Here is a 20,409-nt window from a genome sequence, read left to right on the forward strand (position 1 = left end):
ACATCCCAATCATAAATGTTTTAGAAATTAAACTCTGAGTACTTGTTTTCATTTACCTGCAGTGTGACCTCCTCCCTCCTCAGGGTTACAGCCACTCCCAGAGTCGGCTGCAGATCGGTGGGCAGAGCAGGCAGCGTCTGCTTGACTCGCTTCGGAGGCTGCAGGAGAAAGGCTCCCTCTAGTGTCGCTGCTTTGTTATCCAGATCCGTGGAAATACCAGCCAGAGCTGAGAGAGAAATGTCAGTGCTGCCCAAAGAGTGATTCCCACAGCACAGGTGGATCTGAGGAAGAGAAAGGACTAAGACATACAGGTACACAGCAGGTAACTGGGAGGCAGGAGCTCCCAGTCAGGCACTCACCTGTAAACTGGGCTGCTGAGACAGGAAGGCTTTGAGGATCTGTTTGCTACTGCGGATGCGCACAGACGCGCGCTCTGGCTCAAAGTCAGGACTCAGGAGGTTGTGGAAAGGCTCGCTGGTTATGTCGTTCCCCAGTAAAGAATAGTAGAAGAAGAACTCTGAGCCCTCCGCTGACAGTTTCATGGTGCTGGGGACCAACTACAGCGAAACAAAAACATTTCTGGTTTTAAAGGATTCTCTTTTAAAGTCTACATGTACATGTGAAGATAATTTTTCAGTTTCAGTCAGCATGCTGGTAAAATACGAGTGTGTGCATGTGTGTGATAATGTTATAGAGTTATATATATTTTACTATTTTATTGAAGAACTGTTTTATAACAATTTTAACTCCCACAGAAGCTGCAGATTTTCATAAACCGGGGCGATCGTGGCTCAAGAGTTAGGAGTTCGCCTTGTAATCGGAAGGTTGCCGGTTCGAGCCCCCGGCTCGGACAGTCTCGGTCGTTGTGTCCTTGGGCAAGACACTTCACCCGTTGCCTACTGGTGGTGGTCAGAGGGCCCGGTGGCGCCAGTGTCCGGCAGCCTCGCCTCTGTCAGTGCGCCCCAGGGTGGCTGTGGCTACAATGTAGCTTGCCATTACCAGTGTGTGAATGGGTGGATGACTGGATATGTAAAGCGCTTTGGGGTCCTTAGGGACTAGTAAAGCACTATATAAATACAGGCCATTTACCATTTACCATAAAAAACATTCATTTAAAGTTAAATATGAATAAATACTTGAAGTTCACTTTTAATTAATTGATAGTTAACTCAAACATACAGTTTTTAAGAAAATGTTAGCAAAAGTCAAACGACTTTACTCGGTTGCGTGACCCTGAAGTACACCGACAGAGAAAACTGGCAGCTGCAAGTGTTAATGGTCCTTCCACATGTTCCTCTACAGAACATTTCTCAAGATTTACTTCTCTAGATATATTTCAATAGCCAGAGGCTTTCTTTCACTCATGGTAGTTCTTGCTGAACAAGTCAAGGTTGCGGAGGGCTGAAGCCTAAATTAGCTGTCATCCAGCAAGAGGCAGAATTCACCCTGGACAGTTTCAGGCTCAAAGACACACCTATGACCAATTTGGGATCACATCATGTGTTTTGACTGTGGGGGAGGAAGCCTGAGAAGCCAGAGAGAAGCCAGAGAGGTACAAAGAGAACATGCAAACTGTACACAGAAAGACAGCTGCTGTGATGTAGCAGTGCAAACCACTGCAACACAGTCGTCAATTCAAATTAAAAATCTGATTACATTTAGGCTATTCAACAGTGAGTTATTGTCAATATGACATTCATTTATTTGTTTATAGAGAACCCCTGCTAGTACTTCTTGAATTCTGTTTTTTTATTATTTTATCTGTTTCACTGAAGAGCACATCAGCCATCAGAGCCATGCAGCGCTTCCCTTCTTCTTTGCAGGGCTGGTCGACTAATTGGATTTCCATTTAATTACATTTTTGGCTTCTGGGGATAAAACGATTACTTTTCTGCCTTTATTTTTGCTATAAAAACGAGAGCTTTTGGTCAAAAAATCTACAGCGCATGAAATAATTGAAAATGGCTCCCATTGGTGAACCAGTAGAAGGACAATTAATGGGTGCCTGCAGGTTCCTTTGTTTTCTCTCACCCGCTCTGCTTTCGGGTTTCTGGGACGTCATTTGGTTATCAGCTTCAGCTCTCCCTCGTTTCTTTGCAGGGCTCTTATTGCCACCTGCAGACATCTTGTGGGAGAGGCTGTAGGCCAGCAGGGATTGGCTTTACATTTAAAAGCAACTGCTAATCTGGGCCCCTGACACCATAGCCATGTTTTTTCAATTCATTTATTAGTTTTAGTATGTTTAATATATGCATGACATTAATTAATAGTTATACTAAACATTCAAGATTAGAATTACTGCCACATTAAGCTATAAAATAAAAACACCCCAACTACACATTAATTAAGATTTATAACTAATGCTGCGCAGCGTGTAATGTGAAAACAATTCTAATTGTAATGGTTGGAGAAGAGATTGGTTTAATTTGGCAGTGAGATACTCAGTGTCTTTGCTCTCTTATTATGACACTCCAAAGGAGGCAGTCCCTGTAGGAGCAGTTAAGAGATGAAGCAATAATCTTTCAACAACAATAACCACCTGTGATATTCTTCATCCATATTTTAGAAGTCATTCTGAGAAAACTGCTGTGCTTTTATTTCTTTAATACTTTTCTCAGCTTCTCCCAGAGTGCCTTTAGATGACCCCAAATAGCATGCCTGGGGATGCTGTCAGCTGGGTTTATCATCATTATCTGACACGTGGAAACAGAAACAACCCATGCAGCAGTGACAACATACGAGCGAGCCAAGAAAAAGAGTGTTTCTCCATTTTCTGTTATCAAACTTTAGTCCAGATACTGGAAATTTGTGGGTGTGACATCACTTTGGCTACATTATCTTAAGCAATAACAATTCAACATTTAGGTCTGACGTGATCAGACAGGCATCAGGGTCAGAGTTCGGTCTTTACCTGCTCTAGTTTGGTTGCGAAGGCCACGGTGACAGAAAGGACAAACATGTCGGTGCAAAGATCTGCCGGCCCTACTTGATGGTATCCCTGGTCTGGGATCAGTATGGCCTCCAGCCTCTCTGGGAGTAGATCGGTCACCGAGGAGGAACCTACACCAGCATAACAAGGAGATCAAAACAAGCAGTAAATAAAAGAGCAAAAACAAAAATCTTACAGGTTGCAGATGTGAAGAAACCACAAGTTTTATTTTTATTCACTGAAACCACCAATTATTCCTCTCTGATGTTTGCTGGTAGCAGAGCAACGCTTACACAAGAACCGGAGCTGAGCATGAAGTGAGACTGTACAAAACCACAAGCAAGACATCATGGCTGCAAACCAGGAACTGTGTGAACAGAAGTTTAACTCTAAATAGAGCAATGTTCACCTCAGACACATTTTCAGATCTGAAGTGTACAAACTGAGATGTCAGAACAGGTTGTTACAGTAACTTGGCAGCAAAAAGGACTCAGAGTTAGGGCTGCAACAATAAACTAAATGCTTAGGTAAAAGCACGGCTCTTTAGCACGCCCTTGTGTTAAACGATGAGCAGGCGAGTGTTTCATTCACATTTGTTACTAAAAACAGACCTGAAACTGAACCTTATTTAGGAGCAATGGATGAATAAAACGTAAGACCATGTAGCCCCCAGTTTTTCACAACAAAAACACTGATAAGACAACAACAGCAGTGATGATGACACTGTCACATACACACACACCACCGTGACTGAGAAGGTGAGCTCAGATTGAGTGAAAGAAAACGTGTTTCTAGCATCCAAAATATCCTGGAATTACCATTAAAACCTTCCCTGGGAAAAAGCTAACGTCCTTCTTCAAACCACCTGGTCAGCAAACTCTGACATGAGGAACTTTGTAGCTGCTCCATCCACTGCCGTTTGGTTTACACAGCAAATAAATCTGCAGTAAGTCTCCAGAAGTTGTATTAAAATATGCAGATGAATGTTAACTTGGTCTGAAAGGATGTTTAAATTACACAGCTTCCTGAAGACTGACGACAGACGTCTTATTTTATGTGGCGCGATGCCTGCAGCACACAGGGTGAGTCTACAGGGGGGCATTTTCAATTCCTCAGATTAATAATGAAATAATACAAAATACTGTGTTAATTAAATTGCATTCATATTTTTAAAAACTGAATTAAAAATATTCATAAAAATAAAAGCTTTTTTTCCCAGCAAGCCAATAAAAATGTACATGGACCAATAAACTCTGAACCACTGACCAGAGGGTTGTTAGGTAGAACGCTGAATTATTATTACGTCTACATCATTAACTTGTTGTCAAAAGCACACAAACACTTGCCTCATATTAATGTCAGAAAACCTTCCAAGAAGCAAGAGTACAAATTGCTTACATATTTTATTTAGCTTTGACTGTACTTGAGAGTATTTATTTATTCAAAATATCTAATATTTATATATTTTATTTTTTTTTAATTACGTTTTAATATGGCACATAAATACAATCAAAGGATTTCTTTTTTCTGACAGACGTTATATGCAGTTAAACTTTAAAGCATTACAATTTCTAAAATAGAAAACAATGAAAAGTTCATTCTGAAAGACGTGCTTTTTGTCTTTTGAATGTTTATTATTTCTTATTAATAAAACAAAAGCATTTCTTATCTGACTTCTCGATTAATCGACGGAATAATCAGTTGATTACTCGATTAGTAAAATAATCAATAGCTGCAACCATTCTCAGTAAAAATATATTTATTCACTTTCTGAATTACCTACTTGTGTATGCAATCTTGTGAAAAAGCGGCACATAGCATTTAGACTAAGTATAAACTGTGATAATCTCAATGAAAATATTATATTTGTTTTAAATGTAATGAGTAATAGAATAGTAGTTCTTCACCCTCATAAGTAAATCGTAAACAGAAACATAGACTGAGTGCTCCCTTATGATTTTTTCCCCCTGCAGTAACAGCCGAAACACAAAGCCCTTGCAGTCAGTGCACTTTAACAGGCAAATATGAACTAAGTGAACTTCAGCTCGAGGCTCAACTGTATAGACTGGGAATATTTTCCCAGAGAAATGATGAGATTCAATTTTCTGAATGTGCGACTTTATGATCTTACAAGTGCTCACTTCACAGAACGGAAATCCCACAATCTGAGCTCCTTCTGCAGCTATGACCCTGTAATGACTAACATAACACATGACTAATGCTATATTATGTTATGAAAGAGACAGACCATCAGACCACTGTTCTTTACAATGTCAGTAAAAGTTACACCAGATCCTCCATCAGTGCACTAATCTGTCAAAATGATGGATAAGCTCTGGAGTTGTCTGTCATTGTCAGAAAAAAAGACAAGAATTTCTAAAAGTAATTTTTTTTTTCACATCTAGAACCCTGGAGGAGGTTAAAAGTATGCCCGGTTTAAATAGAGACGGATTTTACACATTAAAAACTCTGGATTTAGGCTCCATGTATGCTGCCAACCCACTATTCTCCCTTCTTAGATTTCAAACATGAGTCAGTGTTTTCTCTACAACTGAGCCAAGATCTGGACCTTTTTCTTCTTACTCACACTTTATATTTGAGGGTGACCAAAACCTAAACAGTAAGCAGTAACTTTATAGAAGGATGTTAAAGGAAAATAAAATCCCAAGCTTTGTCTTTTGCCCTGATTCTTTTAAGTTTCTTTAAGGCAGGAATATGGCACAGCAGTGACGACTCAGCACAGAGTCCGACTGGACTTCAGAAAGAAAAATAGTTTATTAAAATGTAGACTGTTCCAGCTCATCACCATCAAACACAAGTAATACAGTTAAATAGAGAAAAGATAAAACCAAGGAAGGTGAAAACAAAAGAAAGAGAGCTGGGAGAGCTCACCTTGTCGGGGCGGGGCCTTCTTGGCTTTGAACCTATCAGGTGAAGGTTCAGAGGGCTTGTTGTCATTCTCCAACACCATGCTGAGCAGGAGGGAAGGTTTCTGTTTGGTGTACTTACTGCTGAGCAGTGGATACCAGCGTGACTCCTGATACACACAACAGATTTATCAGAACATCAGCCCTGCATAATAAATCTTCTACCAGCGCACCTCTGAACAGACAGACAGACAGACAGAGAAGACGTTCACCTGTTTGACCTCCTGAACTGATCGAAGGTCAAGGACAATGTAGCCGACGCTTTCTTTTTTCTTGCTGACAGGGTCAACAGCAAAACACTGAAGCTTGATGGGAGTTCGCTGCAGTCTGAAGAGACAAGGCCATCAAGAGGCATTAGTGTGACTCGGCAAACATTTTCACAACCCTACTTTAGAAAGGTTTTTTTGTGGTTTGAGAGAAAATTTGTTTTCTGTAATATTTCAAAAGGTAGCTGCCTAACAAATCAAAAGTATTAGAAAGAACATCCAAACAGTCAGACAAACTGCTGTGATCGAACACCTGGGGACACAGGGAAGGAAGAACTTCCTTTCAACAGGAAAAGACCTCCACCAGGGCCAGGCTCAGAGAGGAGTAGCTATCTATTGTAACAATTTGGGAGGTGAGGCGAAAAAAGAAAAAAGAAACATTGGCTAATTATGTTTTGTTCTCGTTGCTCAAACGATTAAATGAGAAAATAACCAGGGAATCATGAACTAGCCAAATAAACATTTGTTACAGCTCAACAGAAACCTCTTTGACTTAAGTCTTAAGAAAGTCCAAACATGTGAATTATGGAAAATTAATAACAATAATCAGCCTCTGTACAGTTGTGAAGAGGCAGAGCATTAGGTACAGACATCAAAAACCTTTTTTGGTCCCTGGTTGGTGTTATTTTTCTTCCAAGGTTGCAGTTCCAAGTAACTCTACATGTACTTGGCTATGTCCATCTTTTACATACAGTCTATGGAGGCATGTGGTTGCAGCTCTACAGTCAATCTTTTCAACCTACTGTAATTTAATGGAAATTGTTCTAATATTAGTATTTTGTGGTTCTTAATTAAATAATTAGATAATAATAATTAGATTTTTACAATATTACCACAACTTTAACCTCAACAACATAATTTTTAAAAAAAAACAGTCGCGTCATCACATAGTAAATCCAGTAGAATGTGCTATGCTTCCACTGTTTACAAGCATGTAGCAAAGAAGCATCGCAGCTAAACACAGTGGGTGGAGTCAAGTTGTGTATTGACAGAACAGACAATATAAAAGATAGACATGGACAGGGCTGGAAAAATGTATCCAACGACAAAGACCTTTTGTATAAATCTATGATGAAAATAACAGCTGTATCATGAGATCAAAAATATTAAATTACTCATAGAGCCCAGGATGTGATTAAAAAGTTTCAAAAACACATGATATCTAACCTGTGCTGGTGCAGCGTCCTGCGGTCAAGCTCCCAGGCCAGCTCGGTGCTGAACTGCGGTTGCTCTCGGTGCTCTACAGGATCCGTGGCCAGCTGCTCCCCGTCAAAGCTCGCCTGAACCACCAGACTGAGCCGAGGACTCTTGGGGAAGTGACGACCTAGGGATTGACACAAAGTGTTTCCGACACACTGGTTACACAGATGCTGATCAATTCTCTACTTTGTCCCACTTTCTATTATGTACATCAAAAAGGTTTTGATGTACACAGCAGAGAAGCACTATATAAGAATCAGTCCATTTACTTTTTACCATCTAAGTAGCTGTATTAAATGATCATGACGTCAGTATAAATCAATATGTGACTATGACTTTTTCGTTAATTGAGCTGGCCATTAATGTCATGGTAAATTTGGCCTTTTAATTCGAAATAATTTAAAACTCTTGCATTCAATTCTTGTTTGTGAATGTCACTAAAGATGTATGCTGTATAACTACTCCACCTTATAAAAAGAACAGTTTAAAGAAATAATATAAAGGCCAACAAAGGCCAAACAGGTGAACAAGAGACAGAAAGCAGTGAAATCACACATGGGGTGTTGCACCTGGCCACCCTATCTGCTGTGTGCTGAGCCACAAATCAGAATACTGATGCATTATCTCTGAAAGCCTGAATTCATCAAAACACCAACACAATGTGATGACTTGCAAATTCAACGATGACATAGAAAGTCATAGGTGTAAGAAGCTTTCTCAGCATAAATGACATTAACGTGGCTTCTATACTGTCCCCAGTGACAGGAATAGCTGCTTCACCAGCTTAGGGCGTGTCATTCGAACAGCAAACACTTAATGCCTCCTCAGCCTGGATTTAATTCACCGACCTGAGATCACCACCAACACTTGCAGCAGCAACAGGTTCGGCTTTTCCCCATGGGACTAACAACACCCGTTAAACGGCTGCAGTTGTGGTACCAACGAGTCAAACACGTCACGTATAAGCAAACATGGCTGGTAGCTCCAATGTAGGAGGGTTATCGGAGGATATCCAGCTCTTTAAATCGCTCACCTTCCAGAATGGACAGAACGATGAGAAGTTGGTCAGTCTTCGCAGCCATGTTGACATTTGTACAGCAGGGAAGTGAAAAAAAAGTTTTATTCAAAATGGGAAAACTCTCCTTCCCGCCGCTGCTCAGCTGAGTTTTGACGAAGATGTCAAGGTAAAGAAACGTAGTTTACATAAAGAATAACTGTACGACCGTTACAGGCAGCAAACAGCCGCTTTGTTGTCAAGCTTTGGCGCCACCCATTTTGTTTTCAAAGAGGAAGTGATGATAAAGGCGCCCGAGTTCTTAGCACCTCATGCTGGTTGGAGGTGGAACTGCAGTAAAAGTTAACCACTACTACTATTACTACTACTACCACTAGTACTGCTACGTCTGCTATTACTACCAGAGTTATTATAGTTTTGTGTTTTCTGAGTATTTTGTAATTTAGTTTTGATTTTTTTAAATTCTAATATAACTGATTTTCATTTAGTTTCCAGCGTGGGTTTACTTATTTAAATTGACTTCCTATAGTTTGAAAATGTTAATTTTGAAAGCATTATGTTAGCACATGGAGGGAATGTGCTGAACGTGATGTTTTGGACAGTCCTTGTTAACCACAGCCATGAATATGGTGGCCCTGAGAGGCAAAACGGACTGCAACTTAAGAAAACACCAGCAATAAAAAGAAAACGCTGCAAAAGCGACAAGGGAAATGGGAAAAGCGAAAACAGAAAACAGACTTCCAAAAGCACAAGGGAAGTGTTTCTGGGGAGACAATAACCCGACGCACCAGTTGCAGGAATTTATTATTACTGCTTTCAGTTTTCCTATTTCTGTTGTCGTTTTTCCTTTTTCTGTTTTGTTTTTTCCTATTTCCATTGTTGTTTTCCCTATTTCCGTTGTGTTCTGTGTGCTTTTGCAACCTTTTTTCTTATTGCTGGTGTTTTTTTTTTAAGTTGCAGTCCGTTTGGCCTCTCAGGGCCACCGTACATGAAGGCCTCAGGTAGGTTATGATAACAAATTTTTTTAACCAAATTAACATTAATGCTGAATTTAAACAAAGTTACTTTTGCAAGTTCACAAAATCGTTTCACTTATTTTTTTTAATCTTTTTTTATTATTTTTTTCAAGTCTAGTTTTCATTTTAGTTTAATTTTAGTTAGTATTAATTACCTTGATTACTACTATCAAGTAAGCAAAGAGCAACACACTTAAACCGAACTTCTAAATTCAACCATGTCAAATAATCATGTATTATTTTGAATGACTGACAGATTGTTCATTAATATGAATTAACTGAAATATTTTTGTCTTGTATTATTACTATTAGTATCATCTTCTAACCGTTTTCCAACAGGACCCTATAAATCACTTGTACCTTGCAGAGGACAGATGTTTGCCTGTCATATGCAAGGTGTTACACTTCATCACATAAAACTGTTTTTCACACAGTTATTTTTCAAACATTTAAAAAGCCAATGGTCAACATGCTGTTGAAACACAAATATCCTGAAGAAAGAAAGAAAGAAACAAAAAAAACCTTCACTGACCAAAAATGTATATAAACATCCTTTAATCATGATTGCCAAACATATGAATTAAGGCATATACAGTATAAAAAAGCAACAGCAGGTTTCATGTTTTTGTACGTTTTCAGTGTGTGAATAACTGGATATACCAGGTGGATGAATTGAACATACCAAGCAGCCTTTTAAAGACAACACTGTGTCTCCCAAAAGTTGACAGCATCTTGTAAACAGAGTTCATAGCACTATATTCAAGTAATAGAATGATCACTGATACTATGCAGGTAAGGTGTTGTGAGTGAGGCAGAGCTACTCATAGACAAGGTAGACCACTGGGATGATGTCGTCAGTCAAGGGGCCACAAGAGGTTATTTATAATAAAAACAATTATACAAAAAGGAAGCCCCCTACTGTTCAGTAGGGCTATAACCCCAGTGCACACTTTCCTGGCGAGGTTATAGTCACAATCGTTTGTTGAGTGCTCATTTGTTAAAACATGATTATTCTGTTAATTATATAGGGGGGCCATTTAATCTAATGGCTGTCTCTACTTTGTGATCTCCAATTTTCTGTGATATTTGATCTATTTGATTCACCTTTCATATAAAGGCTATTGTCTAATTAATACACACAAATACACATACTGCAGCACTGTGATATTGAGCTACTCATGTCTTTAGCCTAAACCAATAGTCATTAGTCAGTGCTTCCAAATTTTTGGAGATCATACTGGTCATACTTGGAACTGTTCTGAGTCTGTAGCTGATATCGAAACCATTAACTGGCCCTCACTCTCAGCCATAATCCTCTTGACATGGTGGCTATTGATAATAGCTGACCATCCAGAGGCTTTTGGATCAGAGGGCTGGTGAAATAAGCCTTGGATTATTTGCTTGACTGACAACCTGAAACTATATTTGCGGAAACAGCCTATTAGAGGTCTACTGTTGGTCTTTTTAAGCACATATGCCAGATATAAACATTATCACTCTGACAGTAGTTCTCCAGTGAGTTTTGAACAAATTTTGGATCATCTGTAAACATACATGCATCTACTGAACCTTATTTAAGCTGGCAGTGGTACAACACCAATGGTAAAGTCAGACCTTTGTGTCTATCAGGGACTCTGCTGTGAGCTAGTTAACTTGTAGAAAGCATGGGAGCAAGAGCACGAGCAGGGCGAAGGATTGTGGCACTCCACATATACAGTATGTCCCCACAGTCATCACTGACAATACAAATGTGGGCATTTCAACAAAAGGATGGCCAGTGTGCATCCACTTTTCATTATTTGAGTGCAGATTTGATCTCATTAGATATTTCTGGCAACTTTTCTATCACTGTAAGTGTCATTGAAAATAAATATTGTAATCAAACCAACTATTTTTTTCCTAGAGCCCAAGAATCTTAAAATATTCTGTTGTATGCATCTAAAAACTGTTTAGATGGCAAAATGTTGTAATCGAAACTGAGCAGAATCTCATGCAAGTCAATGATTTAATGCACAATGTGAAAAAACAAAAGAATAACAAGAAAACAGAAGTCAACCCCAAGTTCACAGTCTGCATCTAGTCGTTCCATTTGATAAACAAATCGGTGCCAGTTATTGTTTTTGGTTTTTTGCCATCAACTCACTATTTTACCTGAGTGAAAATACCATGTTTCAGACAGCCTCGAGGTTATTGTAAATAATTTCCATTAGAAAGGAAAACGTTCACTGGACTTATCCTTCACAGAGAGGTATTTTAACAACAGAATTTATAAGCCCCAGTCTGTACATCTGACTTCAAAATCACTTTGACATTAAGCCTTGACGTTTGCTCTTTCCAAGCTGTTTAACTTGAGCTCATCAGATTAGACGTATCATGTCACATATCATATGATCTTTCACAGTAGATCAAACTATAACTGTTCTAATTTGCATTTTTTAGTCTATTTATAGACTTTTAGAGTAATCTGTATTTGACATGACTGCGAGCTCCAGAACTTCAGTTAGATGGACCCTGAGCATGCCTCAAAAAACAATTCAGCTTTTGAAAACACGATCCCTATATTACTCATAGCCGCTGCTAAACACTGTTGTTTTCGCTGATTTTATCAGTCTGGCTTGCTCGTGCATGCAAAAACATGCATGCGATGCTGCTGTTGAATTGCAGTCTTTCTAATAGCTGCTGGAGGCTAGCTCCAAAATGAATCAATGCTCCTGCAAAAAATGTAGCTATAAAATTAGTTAATTCTGTTCTTTCATAAGAACTCTATAAGGGATGAATCAATTTTTCTGCTCAGCTTTGGATTTTGTTAAGGCTGGCAGGTGTGCCAACCCAGGTAGCTGTACCTGATCACTGTCTGCTAGCCTGCACCTCTTCTCCTAATCGGAGTCTCTAAACTGGATCTCTCAACTGTGTTTGTGCCGTTGGTGCCATTTGAAACATTTTTAACAAAACTCTATATACATTCTACATTGTATGACCTGCTGCGCAGGACATGCTCGTGCAAATAAAATTTAATTGTGCTTAAGTTATAGTTAGTAATTAGTGCTATGTAAATTTCTCTTATATAGCACTAATTAGCAGATATCTGTGTCTGTGCATTGCACTGTTAGAGTCTATGGATGTAACTAGCTAGCTGATAACTTAGCACCCCACTCCCGAGGCCAAATATGAACTCCAAACAGACTAACATGGTGGGGACCAAAATGGTAAAGGTGAGGCTTCAAAAGTAAAGGAAGTCACAGTGGCCATGTCCTTCTCTGATGTACAAAGCTCAGATGCATGTGATGTAGATTTGCAATGCGTTCAAAAGAAATCATCTGTTACTTATACTTCACTCAACAGTGGCCTAAATATAGCACACCTGAAAAACTATCTGTACGCAAATAATGAAAGTGCATCCAGTAGGTGTGAAGATATTTCACAGACACTAACATCCCTCAGGCACACTGCCACTCATAAGAAGCACAAACTGGGCGAACTGATTGTATTCATCACGTATGCAGTCTAACCAATGACATCACCACATGTGCTGCAGATAAACTGAAGTCAGCGAGATAAACAGTGGCTCTGTTCCTGCCGGTCGTCCCCGCTCTGCCCTCTGCTCCCATACACGGCCGATGGAGATCAACATAGTGTACGATAAAGCATGTTAGTGCTCTGCCATGAATCTGTACAGAATATATACACCACTGGGTTCCTACATGGCACTGGGCAGGTCAATGTGAAGGTTTACTCTCACATAAAGACAATACAATCAACATGGTTACGCTCAAGTTACAGGTTAGTAATACAAATGTAGCGTCAGCACTATGGAGGGAGGAGGACTTCCACTTCAATAATCATAATGAGAATAATAAGGATAATAATAGACTTTTTAGCTTCCTAATGCTGTTTTTGTCCCATTTAAAAAAAAAAAAACAGATCCACACTAATGTGGTAAAGTGTAAGTCATCATCAATACATTCAGTCATATCATCATCATAATACACGACAATAACTGTGCATTTCTAAAGTTAAGTACCACAGCCCTGGTTGGGCTGAGTGCACGGCGCTCTGGGATGTTTTGTTTCATACATGCCACCTGCTTCTGTCAAAACTCTGTAAAACCAAAAGCTCTAAAAGTCAGTGATTCTGGATTTATACAGGTAGTTCGTCCTCAAACAGGTCCTGGTCCTGCTTCCCGTCCTGCTGTCAGCTCATCAGTTCCTCTGTGATGAGTTATAAAAGTGGTTCTTCTTTTATTAGTAAGAAATGAAAGAAGTTTTTTTTTCTTGATTTTTTTTTCTTTTTTGTTCTCTGCCTCTCAGCGAGGCGAAGCTTATTCAACACCATGGAATTGATGTCTGATAAATCTGCCATTCCTCATGTGAGACGTGGTCACATGGTCCTACTTCTTCCCTTCGCTGTCTGTGGAGACAGGAAAAAAAAAAGGTAAACTTTACTACACTTAGGATTTATGCTGAACAGAAGTAGAGATGCATCTGTGCTGGGTGAAAACAGTCAGGCCTCCTGTTTAGATTTGACAACACAATTTCAATTACAAACACTGTTTATTAACTGCTATGATTGAAATTAATGCAGCATTGTTGTGCTTTCTGTCATGTTTTTCAAGAACCAGGGTGGACAACCTGCTTCTTAATGTGTAAACATACCATAAAACTGGCTACATCTACTTGTTGTTATCTCATGTTAATGATATCCCTAACATTGCATGAATAGTTGTTATAGTCCATGAAAATTCTTCCTCCTCTCAGAGGACACTGAATCGTGTAAACTATAAATAGGACAGATTATGATTGTTTCACTTTGTATTTTTATTCTTTAAAGCTAATAGAGTCACTTTACATGATTAATCAACTGTAAATTATACTGGGCGTTGGTGCAGCCTCCTCAGTTCATCCTCTGTGTGACATTAAGATGTTTTCACTCCTGTTCATTGACGGTGACTCTCCCGTTAAAGGTACTTATTGTAAATTCTTGTGCTTAACACCAACTTCAAACTTTTCAGAATTAACTAAAGCTTTGAAAAGAACATTAAGATTCAACTGCTACATCTTTATGACCCGCACACATATATGCTGAAGAGATATCAACTGAAGCTGAACTGGGGCTGTGCTCTACTTTCGTGTAGTACCAATTTGTACCACAAGATGGCACAGTGAGTCAGTGTAACCTTGAAGCAACACCCATTTCTGTGGGAGCAGCTAAAAATAAATTAATGACTAGCACACATCCTGAAAATATCTCAATACAACTTAATACAGCATTTGATAAGATGCCGATACTGGCGGGAACTTTTTTGCTAAATTCTTAAAAAGATGATTAGAAAAGACACATTTAAGCCAGCCTTCTCCTGATTACTGTCCACTTACAAAAAGAAGTTTTAAACATCAGGTGGGTGGGACATATGTGCCTGAGATGACCATATTAAGGATCTCCTTGCAACAGTATATTTATATAACAGAAAGCCAGTAAAATCGAAATAGGATCTCTTTTAAGGGGCATTTTATTATTTGTTCTTTCAAGTAGTTTTTTGTAACACAACTCTTTAATACCTGAAGGAAAAACAGAGATAATTGGTACATGATCTGCAGATGTCACTCCAGGAAGATTACAAATTGCTCCTGTTTTTGGATTCTACAGAGAAACGTGGATATTCTTCATTTCTCTGCAGCTGTGTGCCTCCACTGTTGCCATCACTGCTGTTAATCTCCTCCATTTCACAGCAATTTACATTTATAGACAACTGCAGTGTCTGCAGCAGTACTGTAATCATCACATTAAGCTTTTTAACTGCCTGTCAGGTTCCCTCTGGAATATTTTCACAATTTTAAGCAAACATGGTGATATATGGTTTATGAAAGTATATGGAAAACACTGGAGAGAGGGTAATGATCTACTGGAGGATAATTTCAGCAACGAGGTACGAGTGTCGCACAGCCGAATAAGCAGAGAGCTGTTATTCCCAGCAGAGAAGTTTCAGATATTAGATTTATTGACCTGGCAGACGGCATGAAAATGAGACAATTGTCCAGCTCGTTTTGCTCTCAGTTTGCATTTTATGAGAGAAAATTTTAGCCAATTCATTTCATGATATGAAAACCTGGTAGATAATTTATGAGTCTGTGAGCCACACTGAGAGCAGAACAGGATATTCTGCACATAAATGATGAGTAATTTCAGCAGTAAAACAACACCCTGGCCACTTCAGTACTCTGTGTGCCAGAGCTTTAATACAAAAATGGGCCTAGTTTTTACAGTATTAATATCCAAGCTAACTTAGAAAATGCTTCCATGATTTGAAGGCAATCTGCATTAAAAATCTAAGCAGCAGTTGTGCTTAATTTGTCTCCTTATTAGGGCGACATAAACCTTTCTTTTAAGAACTTGTACATGAAAAGAAATAATAAAAAATGAACTAAAGCAATATATAAAGTCTAACAATAAAAGCAGGCAAAACGATAAATATATGTGCAGTATATCAAGATCTTTAAAGACAGTGAATTAGAGACTAAAGAGCAGTATCCCAACAATGAGTCCATGCTGCTCCACCCTTTTCAATCAAAGTTGTACAAGGAAGTCTCAACAAAGATGTCTAGTCTATGTATTAAAGATGTTCTGGTCCATTTACCCTGGTTTCCCAGGTGGAACCAGTGAAGCTTTAACATAATTTCAGTGTGTGTTTCAAACGTACCAGTTGAGGAGTGCCCTGACACCTGCTGACTGGAGACCAGCGACCTGGAGCTCAACCCTTAAAAACATAGGAATAGGAACATGAAGAGAAAGTCAGCTGTGATCAATGTTGGAGTTGTTACTCAAAAAAAGGTCATGTATTACTTTACTTTTTGAAACAGGTAATGAACTACATTCCTCAGCTGGTACCTGAGGAAAGTCATTTATTTAATACAACTTCTCCTTTGTGACATCACGTATGCTTTGCATGGCCTGAGATGCACTGTCAGATAATTACCAATTAACAGTATGAGAGTAATGTGTGACTTAAGTCTTTTAGAGCCTATGTCGTAGTACACTCAAGTGGCCGACACTGTTGCCACCATGTGTGTGTTGTGTGCATGCAATGCTCTGCAGTTCCACTGCCAATACACTACTTGGTGCTGAAGATTCTCTCTTTGAATTGATCCATTGTCTACAGCAGCGGTCCCCAACCCCCGGGCCTCGGACCGGTACCGGTCCGTGAGTCGTTTGGTACCAGGCCGCGAGAGTTGAGGCTCAGGTGTGAAATGTATAGTTTTCAGGGTTTTTATCGGTTTTGAGCGTTATTTTGTTATCGTTTTTATCGTTAACTCGGTTTTCCTGGGTCTTTTCACGTGTGTTATGAATAAATCTTCTTTTTTTCAGTACCGGTACTAGTTTTATTTTGTCGTATTTATCCGCGACACCTTAAAGGCCGGTCCATGAAAATAATGTCGGGCATAAACCGGTCCGTGGTGCAAAAAAGGTTGGGGACCGCTGGTCTACAGGATGAGCCAATCACAGTTGATTACAATCTCTGTTAATGTGACATCCTGTTACATTTCTAGGGAGATGCATGTGAGGTTATGGCGTAAGTTAAAGCACAGGGATTCAGAAAGGTTTGTGGTTATGGTGCATCTATGGCATAGATTTATCACAGAAGCTTAAATCTCACTTTAGGCTGTAGCCCCACACAATGATACAAATCTCTATGCTAACCAGGACAAACACACAAAATGTGTTTTCAGTGTTTAAGAGCAAACATCAGGTTGACAACAAAGCTGAAAATCAGCAAAAGGAGTCACGTTAGCAACAGCTTTTTCGGCTTTTTGGTCTGTTTCCACTTTAATATTAGCTTCTCACCCGTTTTGTGCAATTAGAGTAGAAGTATTATTGATGTGTCCACTCCTGAAAACTTGCAACCACTCAACTAATTTTTGCCTCCCTGCACATGATGTGAAGTCATCTAATTGTAGCATGTGCAGGAATAAAATGCACGTTTGATATTTTTATTTTGAAATCCATCAATCCTGTAGGTAACTGAAGAACTTTCTTAATGCAAGTAACACCATAACTGTAATGTGATTACTATGTTACAGAAAAATGTAATGTGATTCCAGTAACATGTTATTTTGTATAGCATATCTCATTATCTAAACACTGTCTGCGTTTGTTTTGCAGATTCATACCTTGGTAGATGTCGTATTGTCCTGACATCAGATTGTAGCTCATACCCAGGTGTGTGTGATGGTGTGTGTGGAGGTGTCGGGCGAATGACACATGGTTCCTCTCTCTCTCCGTCTCTCTCTCTCCCTCGGGGGATCCCTTCTCACCAGGCTACAAACACACACACACACGCACGCACATACACATACAGACATACACACACGCGCTTACACTGTGCCTTTCACTTTTCTGTCTCCATAAGATTTTAGATGTGATCACTATTTTGATCTATTACATTCACATCATGCCAAGAGAAGTTATTTTATATTGACAAAATCAAATCAAGAATTATCTTGGCTAATTTTGCCAAGCTTAAGAAAAAAATGCAAAATTGTATCTCTAGGATTTTTTCAGCAAACAGCAAAAGGTTTGTTTCTGCCTTCTGAAGTGACCCATGTAAGACAAGACATCCTGAAACAGTCATGCCTTTGTTAACAAGTTTGCATGGTGATAGTGTTTAAATACACACATATTCAGGCCTATAATAAGAAGCTAATGAGTAAAATCCAAGTTCAGGTTGGGAGATGTTATATATGAGATAAGCAGCCACCACTTACAGACTAGCCAAAATACCCTTACCAATCCTGGAAGAGCCTGTGGACCACAAACCATGATGTAGGAGGAGCATCTATAGGTTTTAGTGTCAGTCTGAAGTCGAAAAGTAAAGTCAAAAGTTGTGCATGTTTTGTTGCGTACATTGTGTTAGAAGCAACTTGATTCCTGCTTTTCTCCTGTTACCTGCAGGCTACTGTAAAACATTTTTGGTTCTTTAAGCTTTAATATATGCGCCTTAAACTTGTTAAAAAATGAGACTTCTAAGTGTGCTAATATTCAAATGATTTTATTTTTCTTTAACTGTTAAACTTCACAAAGGCTAAAACTGTCTAGGGCACATCTAAACACTCATTTAATGGAATAGAAATATAATCCATCAGACAGTTAACTTATACAGTCAACATTTTGCCGGCTTTACTTTGTGGTTTCCAGGCTGAACTTTATTAATATAATAAGTCCAGTCTTTACGAACCAAATCATTTGCGGGACACCCACATGCAGGGCTTTTAGTATATTTTTCCTCTCTCTCTCTGTTGCTTTGTCTGCAAAGGAAAAACAAAACAATAACCTGATTATAAAAATAATCCTAAAACCTTCTTTGCACATGTATGTGTTGAGGTCGTCACAATAGTTTCCTATTTAGGGGTTTATAAGGCATGTTTATGCCACGCTGATGTTATGTGATGGTCTTCATGAGTGACTGCTTTAAATGCAGAGTGGAATCAAAGCAGGCTACCATTTTTACCCCCATCTTTATCTTTCCCTGAGGTGTTTTTCCTGTCTGAGGAAGATATCAGATCTGTGTCGTGTGAAGGAAAACAAACATCAGAAGTGTGTCGCTGTGAGCTGGAGTGTGGATGTGGCAGTAAAGCCTCTCACAGCAGGTGATTTTCCGTGATACTGATGGCTCTGCTGCTGCAGCAGCTCCATGGCTGAGGATGAGGATGAGTCGCTGCTCTGCTTGCTGCTCACCGCTCCTCCTCTGCCGGGTGGTGTCACCTCCGATTCTTCCCTGCCTGCTGTCTTACCGTACAGAGGATAATGAAAACCTATGACGACAAACACAGAAACAAAGAAACAGGCACACAGTAACTTTACATATCTATAAAAAATACAAATTATATTACCAACTCCAAACCAGTACATTCATTTGCAATACTTAACATGATATATATGATATTTATACTTGCACTTATTAAACTTTATTATAAATCTAAATGAATTGCACTTTACATTTTTAAGAAATACACAACGTAGCTATGTGACACTACTAAAACTCATATATGCAAATTGATATATTTATAATTTGCCACCAAATACTCAAAACCTTTGAATTTTCTGACAGTTATTTCATGGTTCAGGCTTTAAAGAATTAACTAAGCCAAAAATAATCAAGAAAATTTCTTAATATAGTTTTGCATGTTAAGCAAACTCATCTTTTGCTGTATATGAACAAGGAGAATGAACAGACGCAATATATATGAGAGATTATGTTGTGAATTGGAATTCAGTTTCATAAATAAAGGCCTGCTGTTGCAGTTGCCTTTCATACTCCAGTATAGGGGGCAGCATTGTGTGACAATATCCTTTCAGACAAAGGACCCCCAGCCATCCTGCTGAGGCTGAGCTGTCATCAGCTGTGAATGAAGAATGAGTGACTCACCGGAGAAGCAAATTTATATATTGCTCAGTTATGTTCACTGATATTCTCAGTATTCACAAAGTGTTGGGAGATTAGACTATGTGCAGCGGAGCACTGCATAACGTATGTGATGTGTGCAAGTGTACGCACTTCAGACTGCACAGGCAAGTGAACAACCCACTTCTTTTTGTGTGAGGGGAACAAAGAAGAAATGCTTGACTGTTTTATAGTCAGCTCATCTTCCTGGTATCTTAGGATGTTAAAAAGCACAAACCTGATGCGACATGCCAGATAAACACCAGCCTCTGTAATCAGTGAAGGGTATTTTATTTGCTGAATGACAGCAGGTAAAACTCATATGATGGCTAATACTATGTAACTATGCATCTTCACTCATTTAAAAGCCTTTCAGTGATTCAGTTTCAACTAGCACATCAATTCTTGTTATTGCTTCAGCTTAAACTTCAAACTGAATGTTTCAGATGTAGCACTCTACTGTATTTTAATGTGAATACGCAAGTATAAGTGTAAACAAGAACTTTAGCTAAACTACTTAGCTGAGCCGAGACTAAATGGTGGAAACAGAGGTAAATAGCTAACAGTTCCCTAGATTAATTTTTGCATTGTTCCGCCTTTGTCTTCTGAGCTCTTATAACATAT

At 39.0% G+C, this 20,409-nt stretch overlaps 2 protein-coding genes and 1 long non-coding RNA gene across 7 annotated transcripts in view; 1 reads left to right on the plus strand and 2 right to left on the minus strand.

The window, feature by feature from the left end:
- The window catches only part of cep120 (centrosomal protein 120), a 35,992-nt gene extending 27,150 nt beyond the window's left edge, over window positions 1-8,842 (minus strand). The window contains exons 1-7 of one of the 3 annotated variants that reach the window (XM_085295441.1): window positions 8,356-8,842; window positions 7,290-7,446; window positions 6,069-6,183; window positions 5,822-5,966; window positions 2,912-3,060; window positions 360-557; window positions 57-281 (exon numbers count right to left, since the gene is read on the minus strand). In XM_085295441.1, the coding sequence (XP_085151567.1) occupies window positions 57-281; window positions 360-557; window positions 2,912-3,060; window positions 5,822-5,966; window positions 6,069-6,183; window positions 7,290-7,446; window positions 8,356-8,404 (1,038 nt within the window). In that variant the 5' untranslated portion in view covers window positions 8,405-8,842. The remainder of the gene's footprint in view (window positions 1-56; window positions 282-359; window positions 558-2,911; window positions 3,061-5,821; window positions 5,967-6,068; window positions 6,184-7,289; window positions 7,447-8,355) is intronic. The other 2 variants (XM_085295440.1, XM_085295439.1) reach the window with 2 other exon arrangements.
- Window positions 8,148-20,409, plus strand: part of LOC146563069 (uncharacterized) — a 72,782-nt gene continuing 60,520 nt past the window's right edge. The window contains exons 1-2 of the long non-coding RNA XR_014894710.1: window positions 8,148-8,506; window positions 13,661-13,784. This is a non-coding gene — a long non-coding RNA (uncharacterized LOC146563069). The remainder of the gene's footprint in view (window positions 8,507-13,660; window positions 13,785-20,409) is intronic.
- Window positions 9,894-20,409, minus strand: part of znf608 (zinc finger protein 608) — a 73,058-nt gene continuing 62,542 nt past the window's right edge. For 2 of the 3 annotated variants that reach the window (XM_085295438.1, XM_085295435.1), the window contains exons 6-9: window positions 18,987-19,156; window positions 17,516-17,663; window positions 16,048-16,104; window positions 9,894-13,760 (exon numbers count right to left, since the gene is read on the minus strand). In XM_085295438.1, coding sequence (XP_085151564.1) covers window positions 13,741-13,760; window positions 16,048-16,104; window positions 17,516-17,663; window positions 18,987-19,156 — 395 coding nt within the window. In that variant the 3' untranslated portion in view covers window positions 9,894-13,740. The remainder of the gene's footprint in view (window positions 13,761-16,047; window positions 16,105-17,515; window positions 17,664-18,986; window positions 19,157-20,409) is intronic. The other variant, XM_085295437.1, reaches the window with a different exon arrangement.

This window comes from Mchenga conophoros, linkage group LG12 (genome assembly GCF_057382185.1).
Source record: "Mchenga conophoros isolate Kocher_MC1m ecotype Shallow Benthic linkage group LG12, M_conophoros_male_GT1.1, whole genome shotgun sequence".
NCBI lineage: Eukaryota > Metazoa > Chordata > Actinopteri > Cichliformes > Cichlidae > Mchenga > Mchenga conophoros.